Source organism: Aedes aegypti, chromosome 1 (genome assembly GCF_002204515.2).
Source record: "Aedes aegypti strain LVP_AGWG chromosome 1, AaegL5.0 Primary Assembly, whole genome shotgun sequence".
NCBI classification, from domain to species: Eukaryota; Metazoa; Arthropoda; class Insecta; order Diptera; family Culicidae; genus Aedes; species Aedes aegypti.
This window is the reverse complement of record NC_035107.1, coordinates 31,197,229-31,224,341: the sequence shown is the minus strand read 5'-3', so window position 1 is coordinate 31,224,341 and position 27,113 is coordinate 31,197,229. Positions and strand designations below refer to the sequence as shown.

At 38.9% G+C, this 27,113-nt stretch overlaps 1 protein-coding gene across 3 annotated transcripts; it reads left to right on the top strand.

The window, feature by feature from the left end:
- The first annotated feature begins 228 nt into the window (after positions 1-228).
- LOC110674834 (nuclear transcription factor Y subunit gamma) lies at positions 229-26,773 on the top strand. Of its 3 annotated transcripts, none has more exons than XM_021839310.1 (5): positions 229-561; positions 23,174-23,800; positions 24,065-24,079; positions 25,985-26,155; positions 26,218-26,773. In XM_021839310.1, the coding sequence occupies exons 2-5, from the start codon at positions 23,174-23,176 to the stop codon at positions 26,605-26,607; spliced, it is 1,203 nt and encodes a 400-aa protein (XP_021695002.1). In that variant the 5' UTR covers positions 229-561; the 3' UTR covers positions 26,608-26,773. The 3 variants fall into 3 exon arrangements, with proteins under 3 accessions (XP_021695002.1, XP_021695003.1, XP_021695001.1); XM_021839309.1 differs by having other exon boundaries at positions 230-561; positions 24,065-24,072; positions 25,978-26,155; XM_021839311.1 differs by lacking the exon at positions 24,065-24,079 and having other exon boundaries at positions 25,997-26,155.
- The last annotated feature ends 340 nt before the right edge of the window (positions 26,774-27,113 follow it).

Here is a 27,113-nt window from a genome sequence, read left to right as displayed (position 1 = left end):
ATAATTCAAATCACGATGCAAATTTCCTTTGGTGATTCACACAAATTATTCCTAAACTTCTTTTATTCGTTATACAAAAGTTATGTTATTTCCTATTTCAAAATAGTTTTGAGCAAAAGGAACAACGATTGTTCGCTCGGTGAGCGAATGCCACTCATGCGCTGCGTGAAATAGTATAACAGTGCTCACGACTCACCATCTCACCACATATCGATGTGAGTATCGCTCGGATTGGTCACTCCTGGACGAAGCGAAGAAGCGCTGTCAAACGCCAGAGCCAATCGAATTGTGGCTGCTTTGTTACTATTGGTAAAAAGATCCACTCAATCAGCGTCCAGAGAATTTCGGCCTCCTTCCGATTGGAGCGTGCTCCACGCGTATTGACAAAGTGCGTAATTAGGTGATTGGATCTCCAGGTGCAATCCAAGTGTATACGGGTGTGATTCGTGTTTCTTTGGTGACGCGTCATAAAAGATAATCGGTGCTTGATTACACAGGAAGCAGAAATCCAAGTGGTCGTGATTTTGAATTTACGCGTCAATCGCAGCAACCCAGATTAAGGTAAGTGCGTGTTTCACCTGTGGCGCTCTTCGGTTGCTATGATTTGCATTCTCATTAATCCCAGCAAGCCTATTTGCTGCGGGTGGAGGCCGTTTGATTGGCCAATCGCCTGCTGGTTAGGGGGATTTTGTGCTTTTTTTTCTCGAAAATCGCCCATCAAACGTGACCAGGGCCGCACTCGGGTCGGCTTCGATCGTATTGGTCGAGAACCGATTTCCCTTCGGCTGGCTCTGCGCTCGGCTTTCGCTTCGCTGCCAATGATGAGCTTTTTCTCCGTCGTGTCGTCCGTCGCACTTCACTGTTCACACGACTGAATGCGGCAGGCTGCTTCGATTCGACCAAATTTGAAACGAGGGAGCCAATGGCAACGCCGCTGCTACTACGATTGGTGCAAATATTTGCCGCTGCTTTTACTAATGATTGGTGGAGGTCTGTATGTTGCTATTGTCGCTTTCCGCTCTGGCGAATGGTCTTCGCTTCGATTGGAGTGATGTGTGATGATAGGCCACCGAAATGAGTGACCGGTTTAATTGTTGGCTCGAGATGCGGAATGCGATTGATTGATTGGTGCGTGACGTAGTTATTATCTGATTGGCAACTATCGCTCTTGCATATTTCGTGCATGTGAACGAGCGGTATCACATTTTTGCTTTACACTCAAATGCTTATGTGAGTAATTATGGACTATGTAACATGCGTAAATACCATGGAAATAATAAATACCATGCGAGAGATATGTTATGGAACACAAAATCAATGCAATTTATTATTGTTCTAAGGTCCGAGGTAGCCATGAAAACTGTCAGGGAGAACCAAATTTTGCTATGGTTCTATAACTCGATATCGATATATCGAATATGGAAAGTTGACTATTTATTATGGCAATCATATGAAAGTCTACTTCAGCGGCCTATTAGATAAATCACCTTCTTCTTCTTGTTGTTGGCATAGAGGCTGCTTTTCAGCTTAGTGTTCTAATGAGCACTTCTACAGTTATTAACAACTGAGAGCTTTCTTTGACAAGGGGTCATGCACAAATTACGTCACGCTCTAAGGGGGGAGGGGGTCAAGCCAAGCGTGACAAGCCTTACAAAATTTTCGGATTACTCATACAAAAAACGTGACAAGGGGGGGAGAGGTGGTCGAAAAAGTTGAAATTTAGCGTGACATAATTTGTGTATCATCCCCAAGAAGGTCCCTACACACTCTTAAATTTCTTTACATACTTATAACAGATTACCGAAGTCGGTAATTTATTTACCGAAATCTCAACAGCTGAACGATAGGTAATTGATTCGGAAAAATGAAAAGATTACCGAACGATCTGTAATTTGCGTTTTAGATGGCATCTGTCTAAATTACTGAACAATCGATAATTACTTGTTTTTTAATAAATTATTATTCGTGGTTTACGGCTAACCAGCCGAGTGGAAGTTTAACAACTACCGAAAAGCTAAACATTACATATAATTTGCAATTGGATTAGATGGACAAATTTATGTGAAGATTTGCGAAAAATTTCTTGTCAGTGAGAATCGAACTCACGACTCCCTGATCTCTAGTTAGGACGCGGTAATTGTTTTTTTATCGAATAACTGTAGCTTCGAACTAGCGATGTTTCCCTGAAAAGTTGTTTTCAACAAGAATAAGAACAAAAGCATTGCAATATTCAACTCAACTTTATTCTTCAAGAATTCAATACATATTTGTCAATTACATTGCAATTCGCTATTATTACCTGGCTGGTCGTTGAAATTGGGAGAGCAAAAACGACATGCAGCTGCTACATATGTCGGTTTCGACTGAATGCAGAAGATGAAGCTTTAATGATGAGCCTCTGATGTAGTGTTGTGAAAAAGGCAGCAGACGGACGTGAACAAGTGCTGTTATTTATTTAAAATAGTTTATTCATTACGAGCTTAACATTTTGCTTCACTTACCTTAACGTAATATCAGCAAAACACCAAATCTTTATTCTGATAGATGAAATCAAACTCCATTGGTGAATTGCAGAAGTGTTGCTTTGACGTGAAGTACACAAATTTTGTTTTATCAGTAGAGTTTAAGGCGACGTAGGCCGTCATTGAAATTTGTAAGCGTCGTTGATGATTGTTGCTAATTCATCTCACGATTTGGGATCAAAGAAAATCAGTTGGTTTTGCACTGACACAGCTGAAAAAGTATCAACATACTTTATGCTTGTTAGCGCGTACAGCGATATTTTTTTTCAAGTCAATATAAACTATCAAGACTGAGTTTTATCACTTTGAAATTGCAAGTTGTAAAGTCATCATCGCTGCTAAAACGAATGACGGGCTACTTAGCCTTAACTTATTGGCTATTGAAAAAAATATAGCTTAGAATTCAGTTCTTTGTATTCTTGTAGCACCCTTTTTGACCCGATTTTGTCTATCCCCGATTTTAGCATCCTTTTTTCCCGATTTTGTCAGCCTACAATTTATATTTATTTTTATTAGACTAAACACATCTATACTGGCAATATTGGGTGCATAGAAAATGGAAGTATTAATATAATGTTGATATTAACAAAATCATGAAACCAGGTCCTTAAGTTAAAATAAAGCTTGAAACCAGTCGAAAAACGTTATCCCGATTTTAGCTCGTTCCGGATTTTGTCAACCCTAAACGCAGCATGGGGCTGACAAAATCGGGACATTACTGTATTCAGAATATTGTGCTAGAAAAACAAATTTATTTACAAAATAAGATTGACTCCACAATGGTATATAGCGCTTGAGCCTATAACAATCAGTTAATTGTGAAAAACTGTTACATAATGTAATTGCAGTTTGTCATTTGAACATGAATGAATATGTTAGAATACCGTTGATGGGGGTGACAATAGGGGGTGAAATTGGGTCAAAACGGAAAAATATGATTTATAAAATTTTTCAGCTAATAATGCTAATATTACTAAAATTAATTATTCATATGTAAAAGAACATTATATTACTCATAATTAATTACAATACACATTTTTAGAAATAGTAGATTTTGTTTAATATATCAACAAACTTGTATGTTGAAACTGGGGAAAATTTACAACATTAAATTTCTCCTGTGCAAAGTATCACGCAAATCACGCAAAAATCTTGTAAAAGAGTTACGAATTTTTTAACATAAAGTACACAAATTTGTATGAAAAAACTCGTTTAAAATAATTTTTGTTCATAACTTTTTACTTAGATTTTTAACATTTTTCATGTCTTCTACAAAGTTGTTAAATATCTTAAAACGCGTGTTTTTGCTGAACATCGCACCTCTCTATCTCTTAAGGAAAAAGAATTATCAGTTGAGTTCGTTTCAATAAGGTTTATTTGTTTGATAGTAAAAACCCATGCAAAGACGCTTATTGACAAAAGTTTTTATCAAATGCGGAAAGGGAAGATATGGTACTTTCATGATTTGTAAGAGTTGTCTGCACCATTTTGCGCCGAAGCCAGTTATAGAGGCCCAAACTACCCCTTGAAAAAAGAGTAATTCATGAATAACTTTGTTATTTCAAAAGATAGGGTGATGATATGTTCAGCAAAAACACGGGTTTTTTCATGACTTTGTAGAAAACACAAAAAATGTTAAAAATCTTGGAAAAAGGTTATGGGCCATTCACATACAACGGCATATATCTCAAAAAGTATAAGAGATAGAAAAATTGTGTCTTCGACAAAGTTATTTCAAATTGACAATTCTACAACTTTGCCAAAGACACACTATGTCTATCTAAATGTTTTGAAAAAATAGTTTTTCTATCTCACTGTTAGGTGGATTGATCACAAAACTTTTTTCGTCAAAAGTTGCGCTTTAATATACCAAGAAACTTCTCCGAACGAACTATATCGCTAAAATCAACGGTTTGGGCGCTATTCAAAAAGCGCACGAAATCGAGAAAATAAAACACAGTGCAGCGTGGCTCGTTCGGAATCGACCGACAGTTGGCTCACCTGTGGACGGACAGAAGTAACTGCTTTTTGCGGGAGAGGAGCACCAGTTTTGGCTCCAGCCAGGTTCCACTATATGCAGCACTTCAAACACGTGACTCAAGCGAAACACTTCCACGGAACAAACCACTCATTCGAATCGAACAATTAATCACTTAACTTGGCGGAAATATGACTAAAACGCATTTGTACTGACTAAAACTAATTTTATTAAAATATTGTATAAAGCTTTACAATTTACAAAAATGATTCCTTCTCGCATAATGTGGGATAACGCCCTAAAAGCCATTGGTAACCACGTGTGTAGCTTGTTGTTTCTGAGCAAATGAATGAATAAGCATCGAAACCAACACTACTGGCAGGCAGAGAATGGCCCTTTCTTCACCATAGCGTTTTTAAATAACTTGTAACTACATTCAAATTCTCAGAAGCAACGAGCTACACACATGGTTACCAATATCTTTTAGGGCGAGATCATGAGTTATGCGAGCCTTCTTCTGGGACAATTTTTTCACTTCTCCAAATTTTATTTGAATTTTCCCGCTTGCTACGATCGCGGGTGCGCCGTTGCCACGGCAACCTCCTCACGTGGCTGCGACAAGTTTGGCGTCGGGTGCCTGCGGTACCCGAGTAAAAATATTACGCGTTGCTTATAGAGCTTAGTGACATTTGAACGCACGAAGACTAGCATACGCTCGTCATACACAGTTTGTTTTTGTTTTCCTCAAAGAAACTTGCACACGCTTTCCAGACTCATAAAAATGCATATGGAAATATTTCCCAATTTGGAAAATTTACACCCGGATTCTGGGTGTTTTTCGAGACAGAGTGCATATTGTTTTCCCCTAAGGTTCACAACTACATCTACACTAGGGCACCCATACCATTCACGGTAGTTTGCGAATACCCTTTAATGGGTAAAAATTTACCCATTTCCGCTAGAACTGCCTCTCCACATTTTAAGAGTAAACACGGTTTACTCTTTAACGGGTAAAAGCGGTTTCTGTCAATGAATGGCTTTTTTTTACCCTTTTTGTAAATCTCGCTCACGGCATAAAAAGGGTAAGAAATTACCCTTTTTGGCATAAAAAGGGTAAAAATTTACACTTTTGCGATTAATTGATATAAATAATTATAATCTCAAATCATAACTTATGAAATAAATAAATATTAATTAAAATAATAGTTTTTAATTATACAATTAATTGGTTTATACGCTTGATAAATCTATTAATAAATAAAGATATTTATATTGTTTCTGAACCAACAGCTACTTCCTTTCGATGGTCGCTGGGTCTAGAACATGTCAGCTACATGCAAGGTGGCAGGAACAACGAGACAACCTGGAAATATGCGTGTTTCAAGATTATTATCAGTTAATCTGTATAAAGGTGTTTAAGTTCACAACTTACCACTTCATTGTATGCTTTTTTTAACACGTTGTATACAAAAAGTAAAACTTACAAACAATCAACTACTATTTTGCATTCGTATACTGCGAATATATTCCAACTAATTTTTCACCCATTAAGGAGTAAAATTTTACCCATTTGTACACTGTACATGAGTTGAAAGAATGAGTATATATTTACCCTTTTCATAATTGTGAAATTCTCCCATTTTATGACATGCTATTCGATAATGAGTATTTTTTATCCATTAAAGGGTATTCGCAAACCACCGTGTTGGGCGTGATAACCACTATAATGTTCGCAACATCAATCAAGCGGTTCTGGTTATGGAAAATCCGGAAAATCATATGACAGCCGGTAGGATAAATATTTCAGATAACTATTACAAACATTCAAAAACTTGTTAACAAAAAAAAGTTTTTTTCATGTAATTGATAATTTGCTGTAAACTGCATACATGTTATAATTGTTAATAATGATTTCTATAATAAAAACAAAATAAAGGGGTTTCTGATGAACAACACGAAAAGTATAGTAATATTAATTAATTGAGCAGAAAAAATTTCATTATCGGTATTTTACTGATACGACCGATACTGATAATAAATTTAGTTCCATTGAATCGGTATTCAGCAAAAGTAGTCGGTACCAGAATCCCTTATTGAACACCTTTTCGAATTTAGTCTGTTTGTCTGTGATAAACCAATCTGGACAGATTATTCCGATTTGTTGTTGATTGATTACATTATTGATTCGGTTGCATAAGATTCGAAACAGGGTTGCCAGATATTCAAGTTAAGCCAATATAGGGTATTGTGAATAAGTGTAAATTATATATGCTTGTAAGCAAACATTTTTTCAGACTTTTGACCGTCAGGCTAAAGCAGGCTAAAAGTGGCTTTCTACATTTCATAGTATTAGTTTCAAACCATTGGATGTGCAAGTTTCAGACTGCGGAAATGTGAAAAACCTAATGATTTTTAGTGTCAAAAAGGAGCAAAATTTTATATAAAACCTTCAATAACTCGAAAAGTAAGAGAGATAAAAATATGCTCTTTTAGAGAAAGTTATGCGTTTTTGCAAGTAACAAATAACACTAGAACAATGGATCATTGAAGGTAGTTTTTGCAAGTGCTCACCGCATCAAAACAAAGGCGCCACTGTATATGGAATTTAACATTGTGAGAGCATTGCTGTTCTGTCAAACACACAAGGCTACGGTGGCGCTATCTATGCTTTCTATAGCGGCCGTTTTGGTTATTTTAATGATCCATTGAAAATTGTAAGAAATCATCCAACCAAGTTATGATGAAAAAAGTGATTTTAGGGGCGTTCCACGAAAACCTCCACAAATGTACATGACAATCAAAAGATATGCATACGGTGTATTCAGCAAAGTTGTGTCTTTCAATATTACCTACAACTTTTCCGAATAAACTTTATTTTTAAATTCTTAAATACGAATAATAAAATTTCGATCTCACATTTAGGTGGATTAATCACCAAATTGACATTTTCATAAAATAGTCATTATTTTATGGTAAAACTTTCCCTAAAACACTATGGTACAAAAATTATGTTTTCAAGGTCAAAACTATTTCGATCACGTTTTTTCAGCGACGGCTACAGTGTGCACTGTTTCAGTATACTTTTGGCGAAACTGAAAATGCTTCATGGCAATGGGGATGAGACTTTTTAAAGTTCATACAACCATCTTTTTTCTATGATTACTTATTTTACTGACAGGAACTTCTCCAGATATTGAATTCATACAAATAAATAGATACAATTGTTTGAAGTCATTTTCAAATGCTCAATAAAGAATTCAAAAAAAAAAACAAAGGGAGAGAACGATCAAGCCATTGAAGGTATATTTATATTTAAAGTTTAGTTTACCATTTCTTAGATAACACATACTTGATTTGTCAGATTTCAACAAATTTTCATAATGATCACTCACTCAATAATGATAACTATGTCTGCGGATGTATGGTAAGAAGCATTTAGAGTAAAGGGTATACGTTCCGGTATACATCTCAATAAGAAGCAAAGAGGATTACGAACCTTGGTCAGTTTCTGTATAAATAACGTTCAAAAATCGAGAAAGTTCGATTTCTTCAGAGAAAGAAGCGACTGAAGCCCATAACCGTCGTATGAATAAAATATGCAGAATGAAAAGCAGTCGTAGAAATCTTCCAGTCTACAAAGATACTAGGTTTCTGGTTCCTTTTTACAAACGATTGGCAGGAAGTAGAACAAAATCGGGCCAGAATTAAGTGTAGTAGTTCTAGTACAGTTATGAACAGTAGAAAGTATACTTTAATTTACGGTCTTTAATTTCGGGAGGGGGCATACTTTAATTCCGGTCCACTTCTCTTTAAGAAAAGAAAAGGATAGAAAACCTGGTTCGTTTATGTAACAAGAACGTAGATAGTTTGTGAAAATTCGGCAAATTTCTAAGAAAAAATTAAGGAATAACCTTAATTTTAATTAAGGAATAAAATAAATCGTCCGGCTGGGACGGAGTCGACGGAACGATTGGTTCGACGAGGAGTGCTAGGAGGTTTTGGAGGAGAAAAATGCAGCGCGGGCGGTCATGCTGCAGCAAGGGACCCGGCAGAACGTGGAACGCTATAGACGGAAACGGCAACAGCAGACCCGCCTCTTTCGGGAGAAAAAACGCCGCCTGGAGGACGCGGAGTGCGAGGAGATGGAACAGCTGTGCCGGTCTCAAGAAACACGTAAGTTCTATCAGAAGCTCAACGCATCCCGCACGAAGCCCGCGAGCCGAAATGTGCAGGGATAAGGATGGGAGTATTCTGACGGACGAGCGTGAGGTGATCGAAAGGTGGAAGCAGCACTTCGACGAGCACCTGAATATTTTTCTTTTATTAGTGATATGACATTATTTTAATAGTACAGCAGAAAGTTTATGTCAAAACCTTTATGGAAACGTATTTAGATGAAGGCCATCAATGAAAAATGTAATTGTTTGATGAACTTGAAAAAAAAAGTTTTTGCCGGAAAGTGTAAATTTTGCATTCTTTTTTGACATTTATACTGTATATCTCAGAAACTAAAGCAAGTAGCATCTTCAAATTTAAGATTTTCCTAATAAAGTTGTTAGTAATAAGTGAAAAATAACCAAAAATGATTTAGGAAACAAAATTTTCGATTTATGATCGCCTGATTTCCCATAGTGCAATGATCGCCTTCGCGTATCAAAATAATAACCAGTTAGTGTAAAATACGTCGACAAGAGGCTCAGATGGAGCCGAGATCCCAATTTTAGAACCGAAACCAATATATGTATAATTCAAGCGTGTGCTAGAATAAAGGCGTAAGTCGCATGATCGATTTCTCTTCATCGATTCTCCCTTCTGTGAATTAAGGTGACAAGATGCGGGTTTGTTGGCATTTTTTCACTTCAGATTGCTTGGCAGCGATGCAATCTTGCGTCCTGAAGTGAACAAATGCTGACAAACTTGCATCTTGTCACCTTTATTCACAGAAGAGAGGATCGATGAAGAGAAATCGCTCATGCGACTTACGCCCTTATTCTAGCACACGCTTGAATTGTTAGTTGGTGTAATAAATGTAGTTGTATTTAAATAAAGCGTTTGTAATGCGTAAAGGACTTTATGAATAAACTAGCTTACCCAACGTGGCTAGCCACGCTCTAACAAAATTTGCAAGCGGAGAGCTATGCATAATCTCTCAAAGATTGATAATGTTTATGATTAAGGTCAAGAAAAAAGGCTCAAAAGTCAGATCTGAAAAAGCAGTTTTCTCCATTTAAAACAATAAATTGATGAAAATAAGAACACACAGCCATTTTATTTGCCAAATAAAAGAGCTGTGTGTTTTTATTTTCTTCGATTTGTCTATTTATAAAGAGAAAACTGCTTTTTCAGTTTTGACTTTTGCAAAATGATGCACTGCACTTGGGCCTTAACTGCAAATTGACAATATGGACTAATAAATAAAAGTAATAAGTGCTCATAAAATAATAAGCTGAGTAACACACTATGTACCAGTGGAGCTGTAACGTTAGAAGTAGAGGATAATGGTTATAATTTTATTAACATGACCCGACATTGACACGCATGATACTAATGAGTAATGACCGCCAAATCGCCTAAATTTATGCTCTGACCATACTCTATTGAGCACGTGGCCTTAATGCTGCTGTAATGTTCTAATTTGGAATAATACAGCTCTAATGATGTTGTAGTGTTTCTTCAGCTGTGAAACATTTCGAAAATTCCCGAACATTCATTAGAGAGAACATTCTCAAATATTCTACTGAATAGCTGTTGCAGTGTTCTATAATTTAAAGTTGTCTTTCAAAATCACAGTTGTAATGACGCATGGAAATGTTGACTCATAGAACAGGAATTCTTGGGAAAGCTGTTAAAGGGGACCAAAATGTTCGTGCAACGGGATGGACCCAGTGTTGTGATTTTAGGAGAATAAAACAAAACGCGAATTGACTCTTCGCCGTCCTGCCATGGCGGAGGCATTCGATCACTCAAGATAATGTCCTCATTTGATGCATGTGCCAACCCATATGGATTTTTGCAATGGGGGTTTGCACATGGAAGGTATGTGCGAAATCAATGAGGGGTCGCCAATCTTTATTTCCATTTAAAGTATGATTACTATATATCCGATTCATAACCCAGACACATACTTTACATGGGCGGCTTCAATGGAGTATATTGATCAGACAAATCATATTGATCAGACAAATCATATTAATGGACGTTTTTGGGTTTCCTTGTTATATCCATTAATGAGCAAAAATAAAGAAAAATAGTTTATTGTATAGATTGATAGACACATTGCAACGGCCACAATATATGTGGTATGACATAACAATTAATTATAATAAACGGTAGAAGCAGACGAACTAAAAATTGGCAACTTGTTGAGGCAACTCGTATTGGTCATAATTCTACGTCACATCTCTGTGGACAGCGAGGTGGATAGTTCATCAGTCGATTATCATTTATTGCTTCTGATGAAATTCGATTTCTTCCTCTGCATAAAAGTAGATTAAGTTAAAACAATGTCATAGCGGTGATACTCAGTCATAATTACCTTCCGATACTAACAAAGTATCGCTGGACAAATGCAGCTTATTGAGATCACTACCACGAAAACTTTTTACGGATGCCATATTTTTGCACTTCAGAAGAATGTATATATTGCACATACTTTGAATATGTTTCAAATGGTGTATATGTGCTGCAAATATAAGGTATTTAATACTATCATTGTGAGTATATGGCACAAATAAAACTAATGATTTTGGAAATTTGAGCAACGTATGTGCAAATCCACATGAATTCAAGGGACCCATTTTCTTGAGTGATCTACTGATCTTTTATTGCAGATTCGTACCATCATAGTAACCATGAAATTTTGTTTTAAGTATGTTTTTAGTTTCATCTTCTATATAAATAAAAAAGGAATGGTGTTTGTATGTCACGAAATGGCTTACGAACGGGTCAGCGGATTTTGATGATACTTTCTCCATTTTGTTCGTCAAGGGTTCCGACGTGTTTGTGTGTATAAAAGTTCCAGGATATTCACCGGGAAAGTCGGAAAAACGAAAGTGAACGGAACTGTCATTTTGTATGAGACGATTCGTAGCGGTTTTCAACAGCCTACTTGATGGCAAGACGAAGTTTGCCGGGACCACTAGTAGTGAATAAAATAAAAACTAGATTTGGCGGATAATAATATGATTCATGTGTATTGCTTTTCCACATGTCAAACTCTTGTTTATAGGTGGAACTGTCGAAACCCCAACCCAATCCAAGTTCAACCGAACTACAATTTGCTTGAAAGTGGTTTAATTACGATTTGATCACCGAACAACACGTTTAATCGAAGTCACACAAAATTGAGAACGATTCATGCAACATTTCAACCAACACACCATGAGTGTAATATCAACACATTCTGAAAAACTGCTCTTTTATTGATTTTTTTCGCTTTCAATATGAAGGGCCCAGATAGCCGTAGCGGTAAACGCGCAGCTATTCAGCAAGACCAAGCTGAGGGTCGTGGGTTCGAATCCCACCGGTCGAGGATCTATTCGGGTTGGAAATTTTCTCGACTTCCCAGGGCATAGCGTATCTTCGTACCTGCCATACGATATACACATGCAAAAATGGTCATTGGCATAGTAAGCTCTCAGTTAATAACTGTGGAAGTGCTCATAAGAACACTAAGCTGAGAAGCAGGCTCTGTCCCAGTGGGGACGTAACGCCAGAAAGAAGAAGAAGATAAAGCTTTATCTTATAGCTTTAGCGTATATCTGCACATAATTGATTTTGCAGCATCAGTGAAAATAAAACATAGATATATTAATCCAGAAGAGCTCGACTTTGTTTAACTTTTTTTTTAAAGAGAAGTTCCCAAAAATGAAAACAACAACTATGAGAAATTCTAGAACATTTTACGAATGAGGAAGAAATGTGTTCCATAAAACGCTAGAATATTCTGTCAAATAACTTGTAGTGCTCTACAATTAGAAATTGTTATGTTATAACATTAAATTTACTGTTGTGGTGATCTTAAAATACTGTTGTAGCGCTCGGTGAAATATTTCAAAGCGTTGCTGACAGACAGACAACTCTGGGATTTTATATATATGATGGTCAAGTGTTAAATAAGTGTTTTGAACGGACAAACCCCAAAAGATAAACCCTACGTGAAAATCACGTACCCATTTTGGTTCATTTTAATTCATTTGTTCATTCTGTGTTGTGTTTGGAAGCAGAACTGTAGAACTGACAGGATGAAAAAGTAGTACCCTACAACTAGGCTTATATTTCAGAGTATAGAAACATTGTAAGGTAAATTTGTATTACGATTATTAAATACTATATGGATCAGCATATCACCATATAGTGTTTTTGCCTGCCGGAATTGCGATTGTGACTTACGTTATGCCGACCAAAGTGAAACCGATGATCTCCCTGTGAATCAACTCTGTGACAAAACACGATAAGCGAAGTCGGTGAGAAAAAAATATGACCTGGATCAGATTAAAATTGCTTTTCAACCTAAGATTTACATGTTGATACATGTCAATAAATATTAATTAAAAACATATAAAGTGTTTGGTTCTGTTGAAAGGCTAGTCCGCTAAGACCACGCAGATCCTAGCGAGGCTAGCCCGTCCACATCCGATTGCAAATCATAAAGAAATACAATACAGTAGATGTCTCCTTCAACTGGGCAGCTAACTGACTGATACCTCAATCAGCAGCTGCAACTCTCTTTATTCATTCCAGGTATATATTTACAATTCAATCACACTTATCCAAATATCATACCTCTCGATAAATCTTCCACACTTTTACCTACGACGACGCATGCTTCTCAACCGACGATTCTTCTACCTGAGGTGCGACACTACCTCTATTCCAACAGGTTCAAGTATTTAACTGATGGAAACAAAAATATCACAACAGCGGGAAACAAAAATCAAACGTAAATTACTTCAAAACCTACAGCAAAACTCATTGAAAAATCATCTAGAATTCATAGGAACAATTCGGTGGAAGATACGCAGGAAGTCAGTAGATGTAACGTGAAACTCCGGTAGAATACTACGTATGTTTTCACGTAGCCTTGACATGTGGATTATTTTGAGTGCACCTCAAGGAGAAGGACCAGCTCCCAAACAGAAGCTTTTTCAGCAATTTTTTATTCGATATAAATAGCCCTGAAGCCCTATTTAAATTTTAGTACCAAACGCTTAAGTTTACACCAGAAACACATGTTTACTCAATTTTTCCGTTGGTTCCGTGTCCAAAAAAAATTGTTTTTGCTTTATGAGATTTTGTCACACCCTCGCTTTAAACTCAATTTATGGATGTATTTTGTTTTCCGTGTCCTTATTGAGCATTTTGCACCTTATTAGACTACTGTGCATAAATTTTTTGCACAGTTAACATTTGCACACCTCTCAAATACACTCACATTCTTGTTTTACAGCGTGCTTTGATGTTAACTTTTTCATCCTTGTTTTGATTGTTTCCGACGATTGGCATAAGCGATGGAACACAAATTACGTCATGTCAAATTCTAACTTTTTCGAAAACTCACCCCTTTTTGTCTCTTTTTTTTTTGTATGAGCCTTCCAAAAATATTGTAAGAACTGTAATGCTTGGCTTGACCCCCTCCCCTTTGACATAATTTATGCATGACCCCTGACATAATTGACTTATCCACCGGTGCAAATTCACTCGGTCTAGGAATGCAATCTGAATATTTCCAGTAACGCCATCGGCAAAATGTTCCAGATGCTCCAGAAGACCTCTAGATGAAGAGTTCAGTTCATTTCTCAACGTGGAGTACCTAAGTGAATCGATAGACAAAGACTAAGATTAAGTTACTGAAAGTTCTTCCGTTAGAAGGAATGCCGAATCACTATTCGATTACGTCCCGAATCTGTAGAAACGTATCAGAATCCGAAGACGATGCTTCTGTCATTATGGATTCAGTAGCCAACAGCTTCTCAAAGGAAATACTTCCCGATTAGCTGTACGGCTGCTGGCAATTGGTTGTAGTTCACGATTCCAAAGCCCGTTGGTCGGTAAAATAAGTCTGAAGCTGGTGATATGGTGGATATTTTTCTGCACCAATGCTGGTTGCTTCTAAATAAACATAACAATAAAGACGTTTTGATGCAATTTGTTTGACTGCTTTGAACTATTTTGAAACGTCATTAATAGCTTTCAAAGCATAAGCCTACTGATGTTAGGGAGTGTGCAAATTATATTTAGCACATGAACAATTTCATTAGAATCTAAAAATTCGTGCAATGGTCAATACCGAAATGTCAGACAAGTACAGGGGCCAAGTCAATTTATCAAAAACCTGAAAGATTTTGAAAATTTGTCTGGAAAAGTCTGGAAGTTTACAAATCATTTACAAAACCTTACAAATCCATTTCAAATTTTATCTGGATCTTCCAGATTTTTGTAAAATTGGGCCTCAAAATTCTGGAAGGTTGGCAACGCTGGATAGGAACGACCCCAGTGTTAGCATTTTTTAAAAACTGTCGTGTGAGAGCCAAAATTCAAGCCAATGCTGTTAAAATATTTAAAAAACTGAGATTATTCAAAGGATAGCAGATGAAAGTAAGGATTTTGAGAAGGAACTTGGTATTTAAAAAAAATAGCTGAAGCTGTAAATTTCGAATTAAAATGAGGATTCCACAAGAGAGCGGTATACTTCAGAATAAATCAAAACAATTGCTAAGGACGTAGAAAATTCAGAATTGTGCTTATTCTGCGCGGCGTGTAAGTCGAGACGAATCGATCTCACCGCGAGCGACGTGAGACGACTAATGTTAATCAAAAGGGAGCGAGTCGACAATTGTCACCTCATTTGACTCGTCTCACCTCACACGCCGCGCAGAATAAGCACAAATAAAACTTGAGGTTCTAGGTGGGTTGGATTTAAGCAGTAACTTACTTACTTATTTGGCTTTACATCAATTATCTTGATAAAGCCTCGCCAACAATATTTCGCCAATTCCCTCGGTTCATGGCCGCTTCTCTCCATCCTCGACTGTGACCCACGCTCTCCAGGTCCTGGTGTACCTGGTCAATCCACCTAGCTCGCTGCGCCCCACGCCTTCTTGTTCCGACCGGATTCGTGGCGAACACCATCTTTACAGGGTTGTTGTCCGGCATTCTTGCAACATGCCCTGCCCAGCGTATCCTTCCAGCTTTAGCTACCTTCACGATACTGGGTTCGCCGTAGAGTTGAGCGAGCTCGTGGTTCATCCTTCGCCGCCACACGCCGTTCTCCTGCACGCCGCCGAAGATCGTCCTTAGCACTCGGCGTTCGAAAACCCCAAGAGCTTGCAAGTCCTCCTCGAGCATAGTCCACGCCTCATGCCCATAGAGGACTACCGGTCTTATGAGCGTTTTGTACATCGTGCATTTGGTGCGAGGGTGAATCTTTCTTGACCGCAGTTTCTTCTGGAGCCCATAGTAGGCACGACTTCCGCTGATGATGCGCCTTCGTATTTCCCGACTAACATTGTTGTCAGCCGTCATCAAGGATCCGAGGTAGACGAACTCGTCCACCACCTCGAAGGTATCCCCGTCTATCGTAACACTGCTTCCTAGGCGGGCCCTGTCGCGCTCAGTTCCGCCAACCAGCATGTACTTTGTTTTCGACGCATTCACCATTAGCCCGACTCTTGTTGCTTCGCGTTTCAGGCGGGTGAATCTGCCACCGTTTCAAATTTTCTCCCAATAATATCCATGTCGTCCGCGAAGCAAACAAATTGTCCGGATCTCGTGAAAATCGTGCCTCAACTGTTAAGTCCGGCTCTCCGCATGACACCTTCAAGGGCAATATTGAACAACAGGCACGAAAGTCCGTCGCCCTGTCGTAGTCCCCGCCGAGACTCGAACGAACTGGAGTGTTCGCCCTAGATCTTCACGCAGTTTTGCACACCGTCCATCGTTGCTCTGATCAATCTTGTGAGCTTCCCGGGAAAGCTGTTGTCGTCCATGATTTTCCATAGCTCTATGCGGTCGATACTATTGTATGCCGCCTTGAAATCGATGAACAAATGGTGCGTAGGGACCTGGTACTCACGGGATTTCTGGAGGATTTGCCGCACGGAAAAGATCTGGTCCGTTGTCGAGCGGCCGTCGATGAAACCTGCTTGATAACTTCCCACGAACTCGTTTGCTATAGGTGATAGACGACGGAAGAGAATCTGGGATAGCACTTAGTAGGCGGCGTTTAGGATGGTGATTGCACGATAATTTTCACACTCCAGTTTGTCGCCCTTTTTGTAGATAGGGCATATAACGCCTTGCTTCCACTCCTCCGGTAGCTGTTCCGTTTCCCAGATTCTGACTATCAGCCGATGCAGACAAGCAGCCAACCTGTCCGGGCCCATCTTGATGAGTTCGGCTCCGATACCATCCTTGCCAGCGGCTTTGTTGTTCTTGAGCTGTTGAATGGCATCCTTAACTTCCCCCATCGTGGGAGCTGGTTGATTTCCGCTATCCGCTGTGCTGACGTAGCCATCGCCTTCGCTGTCCTGACCTTCTGTGCCTGTGTTCTCTGCGCCATTCAGGTGTTCATCGTAGTGCTGCTTCCACCTTTCGATCACCTCGCGTCCGTCCGTCAAGATGCTCCCATCCTTATCCCGGCACATCTCAGCTCGCGGCACGAAGCCTTTGCGGGATGTGTTGAGCTTCTGATAGAACTTCCGCGTTTCTTGAGAACGGTACAGCAACTCCATCTCTTGGCATTCCACCTCTTCCAGGCGGCGCTTTTTGTCCCGGAATAGGCGGGTTTGCTGTTTCCGCTTCAGTCGGTATCGTTCCACGTTTTGCCGCGTACCATGCTGCAGCATTGCAGCCCGCGCTGCATTCTTCTCCTCTAAAACCTCTTGGCACTCCTCGTCGAACCAATCGTTTCGTGAGCTCCGTTCCACATATCCGACAACGCTTTCGGCAGCGTCGTTAATGGCTGCTTTGACTGTCCTCCAGCAGTCCTCAAGAGGGGCCCTATCGAGCTCGCCCTCATCCGGCAACGCTGCCTCAAGATGCTGCGCGTACGCATTGGCCACATCCGGTTGTTTCAGCCGCTCGAGATTGTACCGGGGCGGGCGTCGGTACCGTACATCATTGATGACGGATAGTTTTGGGCGCAGTTTCACCATCACCAGGTAGTGGTCGGAGTCAATGTTGGCGCCACGATAGGTTCTGACGTCGGTTATGTCGGAGAAGTGCCGTCCATCGATCAAAACGTGGTCGATTTGCGATTCTGTCTGCTGAGGTGATCTCCAGGTGTACCGATACGGGAGGCTGTGCTGGAAATAGGTGCTACGAATGGCCATGTTCTTGGAGGCAGCAAAATCTATCAGTCGTAGGCCGTTCTCGTTCGTCAGCCGGTGGGCGCTGAACTTTCCAATCGTCGGTCTGAACTCCTCCTCCTGGCCAACCTGAGCATTCAAATCTCCTATGATGATCTTGACGTCGTGGCTTGGGCAGCGGTCGTACTCGCGTTCGAGCTGCGCGTAAAATGCGTCCTTGTCATCATCAGTGCTTCCGGAGTGTGGGCTATGCACGTTGATTATGCTGAAGTTAAAGAATCGGCCTTTGATTCTTAACTTGCACATTCGTTCATTGATCGGCAAGCTCTGGTAGATGGTATGATTACCTCTAAACGTTCGCACCAATGCTCCTGTCCAGCACACTTCCTGCAGCGCTACAATGTCGAAACCGCGGGTCTTCAGTACATCGGAGAGTATGCGAGTACTTCCAATAAAGTTGAGAGATTTGCAGTTCCACGTACCGAGTTTCCAATCGCTAGTCCTTTTTCGTCGCTGTGGTCTTTGCCGATCGTTCCGGTCTGTATTCTCTCGTTGACGTTCCTGTGCTGATGTGTTTTTACGGTTGGCTTGCAGGGCCTGACACCAACCCCCTAGATTTCCGGAGGACCATTCCCCCTAAATGTTCGGAGGGCCATAGTGCGCAGTTTAGCTTAGAGTCCTTCTCTGGCACTCGGACAGCCGCCCCTGACATGAGGAACAGACGCTGTTGTGAGCCGCTCCTAACATGGAGTACAGACGCTCCAGGTTTGCAAAAGCAAACCCCCCCTTCCCTGTCAGCATACGACCAAAGTTCCCACCGGGGGTTGGTTACCCGATCTTCCCCAAGGTTACTCGTACCCCGGCCAGTACCACGAGGAGGTAGGGATAGGAGTTGCTGGGCAAGAGGCTAAGGACCGCACAAAGGGGTCTATTTTATTCCTGCAGGTACGCGAGGTACCAATGGTACGCCATGCCCAGCCATTTACCGCGCCAGCAGTAGCTACACATGAATTTCTGGATTTCTGCAAAAAGCTAAAATAGTAAGTTTGTATGATTTTCCAGGAAATCCTGCATGGAATTTTCCAGCAGTTTGAAGCCAATTTTTTCAGTGATTGTAGAATCCATTTCCATACGACTCTTTTTCAAAAAAAAAAAAAAAATAGCGATGAAAAACATCGCATCTGTATCGATCTATGATCGGCAATTGGGTTTATTCTACGAGTGGCGTGAGGTGACAATTGTCTGTGTCGTATAGCGAGGTGACAATACTCGACTCGAGTGAAGTGACTCGCCGTGTAAATCAAATGGCAGGCCTGGTACACACTTAAACGGATTCGCCGAGAACCCAACAGCTGATATCTCGGTAATAATTTGACGATTCTCGGTAAAACTTTTACCGAGATTTCGGTAAACGTTTACCGAATCTCGGTAACGTTCGCCGAGATCTCGGCAAAACATTTGGTTTGCCGAAATCTCGGTAAAATAAGTACCGAGATTCGGCATTGTAAATTACCGAACGCTCAGCTGTTGGGTTCTCGGCGAAAAGTTTTACTGAGGTCGGTGAAATAATTTAAGTGTGTAGCGAGTCACTTTTTAGTGACTTGGTCACTTTTTCCGACCTAGTCACTAAAAAGTCACTATCTGCAACAAAAAGTCACTAAAGTCACTTTTTTCAGAAAAATGGTCACTAAAGTCACTTTTTTCGTGATTCGATGATAAATCAACGATAATCTGGACCAGATTCTTAAAATTAAATAGCAGGTCATTATTTTTTTTATTCTAATGCAATTTTTTTTTTCTATCAGCCTATCAATGTCTGAAGAGGAAAGTGTTCTTTGCTCACTTGCAGGAAGAATTCAAATGAATAATGTACAGATATTTCTGATCTATTATTTGAATTTTGTGATAAAAGTTCTGGTATAGGTTCGAAACTCAGCCAACATTCAAAGGCTTAATTCCTGACAGCCCTGCTGAGTTTCTTCAGATGAGTTTCTGGAGAAATTAACGGAGACTAGCCTAAAGGAATCTTGCAAATCCTGCAAAGTCTTGCAAGAAAAAAGCCCGAAACTTCTCTGAAATTTCAACAAAAAATATTTATCAAATTTGACAGAAACTTGTTTAGGATTTATGCTTTATAAGGAATTTCAACAAGCAATGGCCAATTTTCCATGTAAACACCCAGTGAAATGGCCGAAAAAATACTGAAGAAGAAAAATATTACAGTATGAAGCGAAACGCTCACTCTATAACACAATGCGTTTAGTGCCCGACTAGACCGCGAAGTTTCTCAAAAAGAGCTCAGAAATGACAGAGTCTATAGACAGAGAGTTGCGCGAAGAGGCTTCTTTGAATGATTGGTTTTCTTTGTCTTTGAAAATAGCCCTTATTTGTTTTGCTGGTCTGCCCGATAGGTTGACAGTTCGATAGGTAGATTTGGTTTCACTCTTCGCGCAATTTTTCATTTATAGAGTCTGAGTAATGACAAAATATTATTATTGTTTACTACTTCATAGAATTATGTACCACTAGAAGGATCAATGGCTATAAAATCTTTTCCAAATAAAAGAATCATTCAAACTTTCCTAACATTCTACCAGTGTGATCGAACAAGTTTTGGAAATAGTATCAAGTTTTCTTGATCCCATATTTACTTCAATACGTTGTTATCAAGTTTTTCCTACCAGTTTACCGATTTTCTAGATTAGACATTATTGCGATATTCAGTAATACACATAACAGACCGCTTATCTTTTACAATGCAGTTTTATTTCACGGAACAAGCCAAATGTATATTGGAATATATTACGGCAAATCGAATGAGTTTAGTGATTTGGCAAAAGTAGAACAGATAATCCCTTAACAACCCACTTATTTTCAAAAAGAGACTTTTTGCATAAGATATATTAAAAGTTGAAATCTAGATAAAAGTTTAAAAAAAAATTATCTGCGTTGTGATCTCAATTAAATATACTTATGTTCAATGTTACTTAGATCTTCTTCTTCTTCTTGCTGGCATTACTTCCCAACTGGGACAAAGCCTGCTTCTCAGATTAGTGATCTTATGAGCACTTCCACAGTTATTAACTGAGAGCTTTCTTTGCCGATTGACCATTTTTGCATGTGTATATCGTGTGGCAGGTAAGTAGAAACATTAACCTAAGAACGCTAATGTCGCGACTGTTCTTGTTACCAACATCTAGTTTGCCACGCGCTGACAGCGTGAGTACCGGGCAAGTGTCAGAAAAATTTTCAAAAACATAACAAATCATCCTATACAACATGGCATTGAATAAACATTGAAAAAGTACAGTTAAAGGTAATAATAATAAATTACAGTTTTGTGACAACAGCGCCACTAGCGTTCTATTACTAATATTTCTATTGGCAGGTACGAAGATACTCTATGCCCTGGGAATCGAGAAAATTTCCTTTACGAAACGATCCTCGACCAGCGGGATTCGAATCCACGACCCTCAGCATGGTCATGCTGAATAGCTGCGGGTTTACCGCTACGGCTATCTGGGCCGTAAAAAATAATTACTTACATATTTTTCTTTATATTGTTTCATAGTTTTGTAGTTAAATGTATTCTGCCTATAAAATTCGAACAAAAATGTTTTGAATCGTTTTCAATATCTAGACTCCACAATATTTTATTTGAATAGACATTCCCTATCACATAATGCAGCTCACAATCCTCCGAACAAATCAAGCATTTCAGATGACTGATATATCGGCTTTCGACGTTTTTGTGAATTGTCAAACTTGATGGAAAAGTTCAATCCCTTAAAACCCCACGAGTCCTTAACGCCCCATTTTACTATATTTGATTTTTTTTCGACTGATATCAGAAATATAACATAGGAACCTACATAAAGCTAATGTTTGTCTCGTGAAAAATGATAAATGAAAGCTCAAATACGTTATCTGTTTGACCATTTATGACAATTAAGTCTTATATCGGACAGATAACTGTTAAGTAAGAAAAATGTAGCTCTCTACATTCTAAATTCGCCTAATATGTTGATTGGTTAATATATACGTAGAACGTATTTTCATTTCTAGTCACTTTTATTACTAATATTTGTAAATTTCAAGTCACTTTTTGGTCACTATTCGGTCACTTTTTTGATCATTTTCGTCACTAAAGTCACTATTATTTTGCTGTCTGACTGCTACCAGCCCTGAAATGGAGAGTCACTTCACTCGAGTCGACAATTTTCACCTCGCTATACGACACCGACAATTGTCACCTCACGCCAGTCGTAGAATAAACCCAAATGTTTCGCAAATTGTAACAAACTCGATAAACAGCAGTAGCGAAGGAGAGCCCTAAAGAGAGAGAACGATGATAAAACCCATATTTCTCGCTTATTTTGTGCTAATTCTGCGCGGCGTGTGAGTCGAGACGATTCGCTCTTACCTCGAGTAACGTGAGACGACTAATGTTAATCAAATGGGAGCGATGCGACAATCGTCCTCTCAGTCGACTCGTCTCACCTCACACGCCGCGCAGAATAAGCACATTTCTCGCATAATCTGGGATAACGCCCTAAAAGCCATTGGTAACCACGTGAGTAGCTCGTTGTTTCTGAGCAAATTAATCAATAAGCATCCAAACCAACACCACTGACAGGTAGAAAATGATCCTTTCTTCACCATAGCGTTGTTAAATAACGTGTAACTCCATTCAAATGCTCAGAAACAACGAGCTACACACATGGCTACCAATGGCTTTTAGGGCGAGATCATAAGTTATGCGAGATTTGTTTATTTGACTAATACTAGTTTTAATTTAAGGCAAATTTGACGTACCACAAACTTTTCATAAATTAAATTTTGAAAAGAATGGTACTAAAAGGTGCAAAATTGTTTGGAAACTAACAAAATTATTTAAACTTTACTCTTGGTCTAATTTTATAACCTGAAAATCTACCTTGCGCCACCACCTCTAAATTTTGATATATTTTTGACAAACTTTGAGTTTTCTTTTTTATGTGATTTGAATTCAGAAGAGCACACGAACTTTTGGTTTAGAGAGCTTTAAAAAATAAAACCGCACCCTACTACTATATAGGGTAGGTGTACCAGATATGAACATAGTGGTTCCCTGTTTCGCCATACGGGATTACTTGAATGTTTTCACGTTATGAACGATTTTGTGTGTTTTTGTAGTAAGATTAAAGATCTTATCAAAGATTAAATTGATGTTCGAACATTCAAAAAGATTTAAAATGTTTAAGTTATCGAAATTTCCCGTATGGCCAAATAGGGAACCACTATGTCCATAACTGGTACACTTTCCCTACAATATAATTTAGTAGGTAGTCTACTACAACTAACTGGAATTATTTGTCACATTTTAGATGACCGAACCGGGTGCAGGACCTGAAAAAATGACCGAGGCCCAGCGCGCCATCGAAGACTTCTGGCCCCAGGTGTCGGAGGACATGCAGCGGATAAAGCACGTCGAACCCGGCAACCAAGTGCTCCCGTTGGCCCGCATCAAGAAGATCATGAAACTGGACGAGGACGTTAAGATGATTTCCGCCGAAGCACCACTCCTGTTCGCCAAAGCGGCCGAAATCTTCATCCAGGAGTTGACGCTGAGGGCGTGGTTGCACACCGAAGACAATAAACGGCGAACCTTGCAGCGGAGTGACATCGCAATGGCCATAGCGAAGTACGACCAGTTTGATTTCCTGATCGATATTGTGCCAAGGGATGAGATCAAACCGGTGCGCAGGGATTATGAGACCAAACCTTCGACAGATGACGTGCAGTACTATCTACAGCTGGCTCAGCAACATCAGCAGGCACTGCAGAGCAGTAGTAGTAGTGGGACGACGACGACGACGGGCGGTGCGGGGCCTAGTACCAGTGGTGCCAACATTGTCCAGGTACAGACGGCTCCCGCCGTCGTAACGCAGCAACTGGCTCAGCCCGTTGTGCAGCAGCAGCAGGCGCAACCGGTGCAAGCTCAAGCTCCCCAGGTACTATCATGAATATTCAGTGTACAGTCAACTCTCCCTTACTCGATATTTTGTATCTCGATATCGAGTTAGAGAACCGTAGTAAAAGTTGGTTTTCATGGCTACATCGATGATCCCTTGGATCGCATTAATAGTAATAGGTTGTTTTTCGTCAAATCAATCCGACATGAAACGGCCTACTTTCCTGCACTTTAATATGCAATATATTTATCTACGTAAAAATCTGTCTGTGGTATGAATTTAACAAACCTCATTTCGTTATAGATCGCCACCATTGCACTATGGTCCAGGAATCAGTTTTACGCGGAAAGATGCATTTTGAGCTTTAGAATGAAACATTAGACAAAAACGGTCTTCTACAAAGTTGTTTCTATTAGTTAAGCCCTTTGTTTGATGTTATTGAAAATTAGGGTGGACCACATTTTCATAGAAATTGTGTAACTAACTTTCTTATTTGTAGAAATTATATTATACATGCTTCAGCAAAGTTGTAGACCATTTAATTTCAAGCAACATTGCCAAAAAAAGTTTTTTTGTATCTCTTAAATTGACCGATTTAGAGCTTTTTTCCTACGGTGACATAGGGTGGTCCGAACAAAACTGGTTTTCTGGCTCTAGAGTTTTCAATTCAAATTTCTCATCAAAGTAGTCTAAGAAACACTTTTAGAGCTTTGAAAAATGCGTTATTTGGTGAGTGAAGAAACTCGCTATCTCCTTCCGTTTAGGAGTTATTGTTGTTTTTCTCTCAAAAACATGCCTACTTTGATTGTGAATATCTCTGATTGGGGCAAACATAAAAAATATCTTTTGACGGCATTCAAAAGACAAAATAAAATTGTATATTATATCAAAAAATTACAGATGTGTTATTTTTGTAACTCTAATAAAACGTCTTGAAAGTCAAATATTTTTTATCACAAAAACTTCAATAACTTTTGAACTAAAATAGATATCAACAATCTTTTTGCATGAAAATTTGCGTTTTGTTAAGTTCTAAAAGTCTTTCATAGACGACTTTGACGAGAAAATAATATTAAAAAAACAAGAGTTGAAAAATTTATTTTTGTTGGACCACCCTGCGATGATTAGGAAAAAATGCTCTAGATTGGTCAAATTTTGAGCTACAGAAAAACTTTTTTTGGCAAAGTTGATCAAAATTTCAAGTTCTACCGCTTTGCCTAAGAGCATATACCAGTATTTTTGCAAATAAAAAAGTTGATTATATGATATGTGTGATATTGTGGACCACCCTAGTTTCAAATGACACAGTATGTAAACTTACATTTTTAGAAACAATTTTGTAGAAGATCATTTTTGTCTAAAATTTCATTTTCATGCCCAAAATGCAAAATAATAAAGAAATACATACTATGAAAATCTTCAAAATAGTTTTAGAGCCCTATCTTTCTTATTTCGGATTTCTCGTCAAAGCGGTCTATGAACGACTTTAAGAACTTAACAAAACGAAAAAACAAAATGAAAATTTATGCAAAAATATTGATGATATCTATTTTAGTTCAAAAGTTATCAGAGTTTTTCTGCTTAAAATCCTTTGTTTTTCAAGACATTTTATTAGAGTTACAAAAATAACACATCTGTAATTTTTTGATATAATATACAATTTTATTTTGTCTTTTCAATGCCGTCAAAAGATATTTTTTATGTTTGCCCCAATCAGAGATATTCACAGTCAAAGTAGGCATGTTTTTGAGAGAAAAACAACAATAACTCCTAAACGGAAGGAGATAACGAGTTTCTTCACTCACCAAATAACGCATTTTTCAAAGCTCTAAAAGTGTTTCTTAGACTACTTTGATGAGAAATTTGAATTGAAAACTCTAAAGCCAGAAAACCAGTTTTGTTCGGACCACCCTGTCACCGTAGAAAAAAAGCTCTTAATCAGTCAATTTAAGAGACACAAAAAAACTTTTTTTGGCAAAGTTGCTTGAAATTGAATGGTCTACAACTTTGCTGAAGCATGTATAATATAATTTCTACAAATAAGAAAGTAAGTTACACAATTTCTATGAAAATGTGGTCCACCCTAATTTTCAATAACATCAAACAAAGGGCTTAACTAATACAAACAACTTTGTAGAAGACCGTTTTTGTCTAATGTTTCATTCTAAAGCTCAAAATGCATCTTTCCGCGTAAAACTGATTCCTGGACCACTGTGCATTGCAACCCCTACGCAGAACATATACCTCGCCAATCCAGTCACGGGTACAGCAACCATGCAAACGACAACAGCCAACACAATCACGCCTACTCAGATTGCGACAGCAGCAGCAACACAACCATTCCAATTGGTTCAGCAAGTTCTAACACCGACCGGAGAAGTGACGCACATTCCCGTAAGATGTTTTTAATGCTGGCCAACTTTTCTTTCGAAGCTAATGTCTTGATCTTCCCATAGATCCCCCTATCCCAGAGTCAGCTCAACTTCATCCGCTCTCAGATGCAAATTCAAGGTGCCACAAACGTTGCGACCACATCAACCGCAGCAACGCCACAACCCATCATCATCCAGGCACCGCAAATACAAGCCGCTCCGACCATCATCCAGGCGGCCCCGGGCAGCGTATTTCTGAACGCAGCACAGCTTCAACAGTTGCAACAGCAGCAGCAGCAACAACAACACCAACAACAGCAACACCTTCCCCATCAGCAAACGCACATCATTCAGCAATCGCCAGTTGTGCAACAGCAACACCAGCAGCAGCAACTTCATCAGCCTCAGCATCACCAAGTGCACATACAGCAGCAACACCAACAGCATCAGTCGCCACTCAAAACGGAGTTTTAGATATTATGTAAGGTTATATAGGTAAGAGTTAGGTATATAAAGTTAACCGTTGTCATTGTAAATAGTTTGTCATCTTGTGTAAGAATTTATATGAACATTCGTCACCGGCCATACGAAATAATGTACTTGTAAATAGGGAAATATGATCGTAACTACACCAAATTAATCGTTGGATGAATGATTCGATGAGAATATCACAGCCACTAATTCATCAATTTTTGAAAGGCTTTTGGGCAATACCTGAACATGTACAGTGGGTTTTCGATTTTATCATCACTCACTTTAATCACTACTCGCTAATTTGCCCCACCGGTGGGGCAAGAGTTCGAATCTAGTATGGGGCAAAAGTTCGCTTACTAAAACACTAAATATTGATACTTTTACACAAAATACACACTAAATTTTCATCAAAAAATTGCCCAAAACAGGGTTAATTGCAATATACCTAAAAATAGCAGTTTTTCGCAAAAATAAGTGAAAATGTAAAATTTTGGTAACATTTTTCG